This window comes from Anopheles merus, chromosome 3R (assembly GCF_017562075.2).
Source record: "Anopheles merus strain MAF chromosome 3R, AmerM5.1, whole genome shotgun sequence".
NCBI lineage: Eukaryota > Metazoa > Arthropoda > Insecta > Diptera > Culicidae > Anopheles > Anopheles merus.
In genome coordinates, this window is record NC_054084.1 from 36,388,730 (window position 1) to 36,398,469 (window position 9,740).

Here is a 9,740-nt window from a genome sequence, read left to right on the forward strand (position 1 = left end):
AGCCATGTCTCTGCAATGGCGTACGTTACACTAAAATCTTTTTTATGTCGCCTTCCTTTTTTGTAGGTGCAAGTGTTTCTCAATCGAAGGGGCGAGTGCGTCGACACGATGGACGCCCGGCCTGTGCCGCAGGCAGTGGTCGAGGGAACGCAAAAGAGCGCTACACACACGAACAACCACCATCACGTCGTGCCGTACCAGCATCACACGGTACCGCACGAGCAGCAGCTGCAGCAACAGCGCCAGTATCTGGCTATGCGCGACCAGTCGAACCGGAGCCAATCGCTGATCCCTAGTTCCAACTATACCGACCCACAGCAGCTACATCACCGATCGGTGAACAACAACCGTGCCTCGTTGGGAGGCAACCAACAGAATAGTGGCATTTTTTACGGTATCGGTATGAAAACTGCGGACGTTGAACAACGGCAGGCGGCACAACTGCAGAAGCAGCAGCACCAGCAGCACCAGCAGCAGCTACACCAGCAGCAGCAGCAGCAGCAGCAGCAGCTTCAGCAACAGCAGCGGCAGCTGAACCATTCCGGCGGCTCTTCCGAGGGTACCGACGAAGACTGGGAATCCGGTGAGTGTCAAACAGTAGTATCGGAAACCATGTGCAAATCAAGAACAACAGCTACCAACTCAGCAACAACCGCGAATACAGCAACAGCAACAGCTACGATTACTTCCGCCACTGCTACAGCAACAGCAGCAGCAACAACAACAACAACAATCCCCAGTACAACAACACCTAATACCAAACCCAACCAAAAAAACCGCAGTAGTAGTAGTTTCGTTTTTCCACCATCACCACCACCATCCGCCATCCGGGCAGCAGCGACGGTGGCCGCAGCAACTGGAGTATCGGTAGCCAGCAGCAGCAAACCCTGCCTCATCTCCTCCCTTTCCTCCTCTTCCGCTCCTCGTCGTTGTATCAGCGACAACGAGAACTACCTTCTTACCCGTAGTAGTTGTGGGCTCATCACTAAAAGTAGTCAAAGTAGTTACGATCAGCTCGTCGAACACGAACAACAACTTCCCTTTAGTAGCGATAGTAGTACTACTACCACCAACACCATCATCATCAATACACCCAACCAGACTTTTAACCAAATTTGTCGGATGCATCCGATCCAAATGCAGCCGGTGGCGGCCGCACCACCATCACTGCCACCGCACGGTGATGATGATGATGGCTTATTCCGACCTGGTTCGGATAGCTCTTCGCTGGCCGTTATGCTGTACGATGCCGGTGCGCTACAGTTTGCAGGTGCCAGCGGTGGAAACGATGCACGTGCGTCGCAAGAATCTCACGCTTTGCTTGCCGGCGCAACTGCTGCCGTGGCATTGCCTGGACGGGAGGGTACGATAGGGCATGGTAGCGTTGGGGCGTCTAGCGTTAAGGTAAGCGCTTTGTCGGTGGACAAACTTGCCGACAGCGGCAAGAGTGGAGTTGCTAGTGGAGGTGCCGGTGGTGGTGGTAGTAGCGGGAAGAGCAAATTCTCGTCCCCCTCGCCGTTCCACCGGTTCGGAATGGCCATGCGGCGCAGGAAGAAACGGTCGCTGAAGCTGAAGCACGCTGCCGGCAGTGGCAATGGCGCTCTCGGTGGGAACTCACTGTACGGGTCCTGTGCCAGCAATCTATCGGGCGTATCGGTGGGCAACGGGTCGGCCAAAGGGAAAGGATCCAGTGGCGGTGCCGGCGATGCCAGTGGAGGAAGCAGCAGCAGCAGAACGAAGCTAAAGTTTCGCTGGCTGCGCAACATGCGCAGCGATCCGAACTTGAAGGAAACGCTCGCCAAGAGCGTGCAGCTGCGCACAACCAATCCTCTCGGCACGGGTGCCGGTTGCATTGTCGGGGAAGTGACGAAGAGCACCGAGCGTAGCACGGGCGTCGTCACCATTCCCAAGAGCCCGACAGTACCCTCCACAAAGATGCCCATACCGAACGTCCCCGGTACGGCGAGCGACGCGGTGGGAAGCTTGAAAGAGATCGCTGGCTGTAATCTGCCCACCGATTACTACTCCTTTCTCTGTGATAATCAGCTGAGCTACGAATCGCCGGGCAAAAGCCCGGGTCATCTGATGCGGTTAGAGCAGGCGCTCGCGCGTCGCCCGTCCACCATCGAGGAAGTGCTGCTACAACCGGCCGGACCGCCTACACCGCCGCCGCAGCCGCCTCCTCCGGCTCCGCTGCTCTCATCGGCACCACCGGCAGCGATCACCGTGTCAGACACCGACTGTAGCGTGGTGAAGCCGAGAGCGTCGAAGGTGAAGATCGGGTTCAACGTTAGTCCGGTGCCGCCGGCGTCACCGATCGAAGGCACCAGGCACGGTTCGATCGAGAGTTCGTTTGAGATTATCAACAAAAGCGATGCGCCGTTGGACGCGACAGAAGAGCATCTATCGCCCGCTGGCGGTGACAGTGGGACGCTCCCGGCAGCCGGCAGTGGGCACAGCTTCTGCAACAAACTGCTGCAACACATCGTTACCTCGGTAGGTGGTGGAAGCAAGGCAAAGGATTTGCCGGTGCCGAGCGAAACCAGAAAGCAGGACAGTGATGAACGGTTCGAGTGTCCCACCGCCACGCACAGCTCCAGTCGTTCGTCGTCTTCATGCTCTTCACTGGCGGTGGCACCATCAGCAGCCGTCGTAGTACAAACAACCAGCGGAAGTCCCGTCCTTGCCCGCAGCAACCGTTGCGCACCGTTCTCGTTCCGCGAGCTTAGTGCCGAGCTGCGTGCGGCCATGAAGATACCGATACCGAAGCATCGCTCAGCCACAGCAGCGGCGACGGGGCCGGCGGCACCATCGTCTTCGTCCTCCTCCTCCTCCTCGTTGAACATTGCGGCCGGTGGTGGTACTACCGTACGTTCAATCGAACGTACCCTGAGTGCTCCCGTAGCCGTGCAAACGCTCGATACCAGTGGGCCTGAATGCGAGATCGCTAGCATCCCGTCGTCTGCCGGCAACGGTACCTCCACTAGCACCACCATCACCAACGCAGCACCACCACCCTCCATCATGCTCAATCGATCGCTGTCCGATCGTCAGCTTGGTGATGATCATAGATCAAGCCACCGATAGCAACTTAGGTCACTCGCTACCGCGCCCGAAGTGGTGTCCTTCCTGTTGATTTGTTCCCCGTAGATTTACCCTTTCTTGACACATTACCACCACACACACCCTGAGACCCCTACCAAAACTCGCTTCATACATACACACAAAATTACACTCACGCACACACACAACTAGACATGCTGACAACCACGTTCGTTCGTTTGTATCGAGTGAAAGATTCTATTAGATATATGCTACAAATTTATCTGTATAGTCTTTCCTTTACAAGTCGTGTGTGGATTTATATGAACAGTATAGCATTCACAGTACCGTTTCGACCTGCAGACACAATCGACTATATATGGACGTGTATGAGCGGAGATGAGGTGAGTGAGCAGAGACAGATGAAAAGAGAGAGAGAGAGAGAGAGAGAGAGAGAGTTTATAACAACTAGTACATATTTCAATTGGCAAGCATTGCTGTGATTTAAAAACGTTCGATTGTTGAAGAAACGAAATATCGAGTAAGAGAGAGATAGATAGAGAGAGAGAGAGAGAGAGAGAGAGAAGAGCGCAAGAGAGGTAGGGTAGATAAATAAGTGTAATACGATAAGGGAATAGTACGTTGTAAGTCCGAATGCTGTTTGTTTTAATGCGTGCAGTGGAGATGTGTAACGTGGCTACTTAAGAGAAAGCTAGAGAAAGCATATTATTTGTTGTATTAGTGTTTTGTTCTAATTTCGAAATTGGGAAACTAGCAGTCCTGCGTTAGTGAGTGTGTGTACAAACAGCAGAGCCCTGTGTGTTGTGTGGTAGCTGCGCGGGTCACGATTTTAGCAAATAGAAGAGCAGGAAGTACAAGACACACAGATCGATACACAACGCTATCATTCAAACAATTTGAACGAAGCAACGACTCTGTACGGCAGTTTCAAAGATAAATCGGTTTAGTTAATGATGGCCAATTCGTAATTGTTTAGCTGTGTATAGTTTTTAAATTGCCCGGAAGAGAAAAGAGGCCCCCCTGTCAATCCTTTGTTTTTGTTATTTTCTTCCAAAGAGCACCTTTTTCACAGCAAATTTCTTCTTTTGACGCCCCATGAAAATAGTTTCTATTGCAGCAGTAGTAGTAGGTAGTATTAGTAGTAGATGAGGTAAATCCTCCCCAAGCACGATGATAGAAAGAGCCCATTTTGTCGTTAATTTGTTAGTGTAATGTTACGCGGGCGCGTGTTAAGATTTGTTTTGTTTAGTAGCCGTTATTTTTGTGTTTAGATTATGTTTTGTTTATGTCTGTCTGTTTTTTTAGCCTACAGTGAATCTTTAGAGCGTTTCCACACTGTTTCCCGATACGCGTTAAGTTTATGCTAAAAACCCCTATTTGCGATTTGATGGATGGATTAAAGAGAAGCAATCCTTCAAGCGTTACACCAAAAACCAACACATTGCCCCCGGAATGTTAATTTATTTTCTCGTCCGTCGCCGCCTTATGGGAAAGCGACAGCAGCCCCTCGTGTTATTCGTTTTGTGGAAAAAAGAAATTGAGAAATTCAACGGCGCTTGTTGATACCTCATTGTTTTCTGCACGTACGCTTGTAACTACTATATTCAACACTATCCCGTTTTCTTTCTGTGTACAAATCACTGCGGTGCATTCATCAGCTAAATCGAATCACATTTCTCTATCCATGCGGCGGGGGTATGTGTGTGTGTGTGTGTACATGCTGCTGTGTAGGCTTATTGGGCTATGAAAAGCACATTGCATATAACTATCTTCACCCCTCCCATCTGCGTCTGTTACTGCTCCTCTCACATTATGCAGGTCGGATTAACAAGTTTACCAAGGACACAGGACACACAGGACGTGACCGACCTATAACCACCATAACTTTGTTAACACGGTACGATAAAAAAAGGTGTACGGTTTCTATGTTCATTTGTATATTCTTGCACACGTTTTATTATTTTGCAATTATCAGTTACGCAAAGCGCACATCGACTAATGGCTAATCGGACATATATTAGCACAATAATACACTCTCTCACCCATACACAAACACACATACACACACTTCTCTGAATGGAATGGATATCGTACCAACACGATGATCATCTCCTAGTTCATCCCTATCTCCTTTATCCAAAACATCACTTATTCATTAGTCTACTTTTAATGATTTAAAATTAATAATTTCACGTTGTCATCTTACCAACACGCATCCTATTGTCACTCGTACTAAATGTGCTGCACACGAGCAAATTACCAAATTTGATTGTACAGAAGTGGGTACTGGAGCACGGGAATGTGTTTCATTGGAAATGGACAAACGATCACTAAAAACCCTACCTCTTACGCTAAGTTAGATGTAATATTCGCACGCTTCTTGTGATACTGTTACATGTAATATTGCTGCACACACAATGTTGAATAACTTGCCCGTTTTGTTCAATAGGGGTCCTTTCCAGGGTTATTGGAATGATTGTTGGAAGAAGTGACCGACAAATCGTGATTATTATAGGTCTGGTGGATGGAAGTAGATCACAAACTGTTGGTGCAACAAAAAAAAAAAAAAGATTTTGACAGGACAGAAATTGTTTAAATCACTGTCTGGTGCACTGTATACTAAACGTACGTAACAATCGCTTAGTATGATTGTACAAATTAAGTAGAAACTCTCATCTAATAACGCCCTGTGGTGCCGGTCATAAGACCCTACAAGTTGGAAGGAATCTCAGCAATAATATTCGTGCGTAACAGGCGTTGCCGCAGCGCCCCTTCGACAGGCTCCTTTATCCTTATCACCAACGTCCTCTGTCGCAAATTCTCCATTCTCCTTCTTTCCGCATGTTGTAAAGGCTTTTCCATCACAACGAAGACGAAGAAAAGTGATGCAGCGATGAACAACATTTTGTACCCATGAAAGTGGTCAATTACCCTTGTGTGTCTGTACCTTTACTCTCCCCCCGTGTATGCTTAGAACTTACCAATGACCACACCACTATTACCGCCAACCACTCCCTTCCCTGCAGGTAAAGGCACCTGGTTCGGCGGCTCGTTCGTCGGCCACATCAACAAAACTTTCAAGAGATTCACCTCCCACGTCCGTGGTTTACCGACCATTTCCTCCAACACCTCCGCTGCCGATGATGGGCAGCAAGAGGGGATAGCTGCCTCCACCTCATTCAGAAGGGCCGGCGATCGTGGCGAGCAGCGACCCCCATCGAAGACGATGATGTCACGGTTTACCAGCTCCATGTTGAATCTGACCCGGTTCGTTTCACCGACCGGGGGCGATACGTCGGAAACGAGCTCCCTGGCCTACATGCCGTCGCCCAGCGTTGCCTCCGCGTCCTCGTCGGCATCGGTGCAGGAGGACGGAGTGGTGGGCGGGGAGCGTTCGGACATGTCATCGTTGGATCACCTACGGCAAGCGCTGCTGTCATCGGCGGTCGTGGAACCGCCGGGGTACGGTGAAACCGGCACGGACACGGACGATAGCGGGCTGCCGACGCGACCACCGTCGCACGTCGGGCACATCGATCAGTTTGACGTACCGTTCGATGGCGAGCGGCACCACCGACTGGTCGTGGAAAAATCATCTTCGGAGAAGATGCTGCAAATGAACGTCCTCGATGGAGCGGAGTACTATCAGTACGCGTTTCGGCGTGGTTCGTCGGACGATCGGATGCCTTCTGGGGCCGCTGGTGGCGGTGCTGCTGCTGGTGCCTGTGCGCCCGACAGTGGTCGCGGCAGTACCGAACAAACGTCTGACGCTAGTCGCGATACGAACACTAAACGATCGAAATGAAAGGGCGAAATTGTAAATGTAAAGCCAGGTATCTATAGTGTAGTCAGCCAGTCCGCTTGCCCAGTGCAGCCGCAAGTATAAAGTACGATAGGGGTTTCGTAAACCTATAAACTAACATTTTGACACTGCGAGTTAAAGCTAGCACAACGCGCTTCTAAGAGATGTAATATTGTATTGTATGGCGATCATGCTGTATGGAAAGAGTATGATCGTTGGATGTGAAAACGTACGTTTTCGAACCATTCTTCGATTGAGTCGAAGGATATGATCCTTATTGTTGCCTTTTTGTTTTCGAGGAATCGCTTCCAATGTCCGTGTGGTGTCATCCGTTCGTCGGTGGTGAAGGAAATTTCCTTCTCATCGAATCGATCTGACCGATCGATACACACGACAGGTTTTCTTATTCGGTTCGTTTTAAACGATCTTTGCAATTTATATCCGTTATCATATGTGCACAGGCAGCAACGATTTCTCGGAAAACGTTTGAAAACGCAAAGCAATTGTTGTTGACGCACGCACCCGTAAAAAAGCGATGTTGTGCAGCTTTGATTTCGAAAGCAAAAATAAGGTAGTTGAGCTTTAGCATGAAAGCCGCCGGATGGTGTCTCTGAAGTCTGAAGTGCGCTAATCGTTTTGCATTAACCACCTCCCCCAGACGGTAGTGTATCCGGCGGAAGCAACGTGATATGAATGGGATCCGCATCCAAAGCCCTTTTTTTGGAACAGTGAATAGTAAATCGAAACTGGATTTCGGTTTATGCTAGTTCGCAGCGGCATCACCATGTATTTTGGGTAAAAAAATTGTTTTTATCGCAATAAACAATGTTCTTTAAATATGATGGCGTCGTACGTACCAATCCGCGTCTTGTTGGATTGACGGTGCACCACCACATGAATGTAAATTATTTATTAAGATATAAAATTGTGATGATCGATATTAGAGGCAAAGTTAATAGACATTAGCTAGCTAGCAGTGCGGCAAAAATCGTTTTCCGTTGTTTCTTAACTTTGCTATAGTAAATATTTGCCACCGAAAAATCCACCGAGAATGCTTAATAACGAAACCTATCACTTGTTATCTACTATAAAGTGTGCGTTGTCGGCGTTGATTCATATTAGGTTAAAGTAGGAGGAGGAAAGATTTTTCGAATTTTACAACAAGTTTTTGTGCTGCAGTCCATTAGAGTGAAACACTTTCAAGCACCTGTGCAGCTGTGAACCGTGTGTGGCGAATGTAAATGTGATTCCCTGTTTCTTTTTTTTAATACCCACCTGCCCTTTTCAGCCTTTTTCCTGCTCCTCTTGGTACTATCTCTTCCCTTTGTTGTACTGTTGAATGTCTAACCTGTTGCTCATAAAGTTCATCTACTCCATACAGGATATAGTGTACTTCGTTTGATTGTGTACTAACAATTCTTCCATTTCTTTTCTTCTTCCATGCTGCATATGTTGCACGATGTGTCTGTCTTCCTTCTACTGCTACTACTACTACTACTACTCCCGGCTGATCGGTTTAACGAAACTGGTGTTCTCTGGCATATCGCTTCAATTTCTGCATGGCTTCACTAACACGATTAATGCTACTGTGCGCTGAATCGCTACTAACTCACTGCGCTACAATTACTAACACATGTGTGTCGATCTACCGTTGTTGCCTGCCCTGCCGTCTTCTTTATTGGTTGACAACTATGCTTGTTTGCAAATTACGACAAAACCGCATCCAATTAACATCGCAGTAGAGTCACCGGAAAGCCTGATCCGCTACCGGCTACTGTCGGAGCCGGAAATTGTTAATCTGCTCTCGTCCAACCCGTCCGGCGGCGTGTCTGAGGCTGGCGAACAGCCGCATCCAAAAAGCCACGACGACCAGGACGATTGTCCACCACAACCTCCACCACCATCACTGGCAGCAGCACAATCGGGTAATCGGTGCTCGAGAAACTCGTACGACGCTGGCAGCAGCTCGGATGGCTCACCGACGGGTGTGGAGAACAATGGCTGCAGTTCCACTTCCGGGACGTCATCGTCCAGCTCGTCCGGGGAGACCGGAGCGCAACACTCCCGGCCCGGTAGCAACGCTAGTGGTGGTGGCGGTGGTAGTGTGACCGATGTCCGGAACTGTACCCAACAAACGTCCCCAGCAGCTCCATCGAACATGGTTGAGGTGTAGAGTGGAATGCAAGTTATCCACCCCTATACGGTATTGCACATCCCGCCGTGTGTGTCCCTGGGTATCCTCTCAGCCACACACACATTCACACACCTTCTTGCACAGGAACCCATGCAAATGTCATGCCGTCCACGGAAAAGCGAGAGAGAGAGAACGAAAATAAAGTACAGCGCGCCCGCCTAATGGGCAAGTGCCAGTAATTAATTTGATAAAACGAAACATTCGCAAAACAAAGGAAAAAACCTCCAAGAAAAGATAACGAAGAAGATAACGCGGCGGCAACAAACACTGGGAACAACAAACACGGTAGAAATTAACACAAAGCTAAGAAAATAGGTAAATTAACACAAATAATTAACAAATGTGTGGTAAAATGGTAAAAGGGCGTTGATGAACGTGATTGCCGCTTGGTGGTTGAGAACGGGAATTAGCAACACAAAATAACAGTAAATTTGCCTTTTTATTTATTTTGTTCCTGTTCTATCCTCGTCCCTTAAACGTTCCCGTTTCCTTGGTTTGTTGTCCTGTTTTTGTTTTGTTTTGTTTATCCTTTAGCATTCATAATATGTTTGTTTGTTTGTTTTTGTATATCGGGTTGTTTGTTTGATTTGTGTTGTGTCTGTGTGTTTTTCATGATTACACTTTTGTTTTCTCCTTTCTCTTTCTCCACTTGCGCAATATGCGCAGAACACATAACACCTA

At 48.5% G+C, this 9,740-nt stretch overlaps 1 protein-coding gene across 6 annotated transcripts in view; it reads left to right on the forward strand.

The window, feature by feature from the left end:
* The window catches only part of LOC121598104 (flocculation protein FLO11), a 47,753-nt gene extending 39,034 nt beyond the window's left edge, over positions 1-8,719 (forward strand). For 5 of the 6 annotated variants that reach the window (XM_041924671.1, XM_041924675.1, XM_041924674.1 and 2 more), the window contains exon 9: positions 67-6,045. In XM_041924671.1, coding sequence (XP_041780605.1) covers positions 67-3,087 — 3,021 coding nt within the window. In that variant the 3' untranslated portion in view covers positions 3,088-6,045. Of the gene's footprint in view, positions 1-66; positions 6,046-6,089 lie in introns of those variants that run through there. The other variant, XM_041924677.1, reaches the window with a different exon arrangement.
* Positions 8,720-9,740: the final 1,021 nt, after the last annotated feature.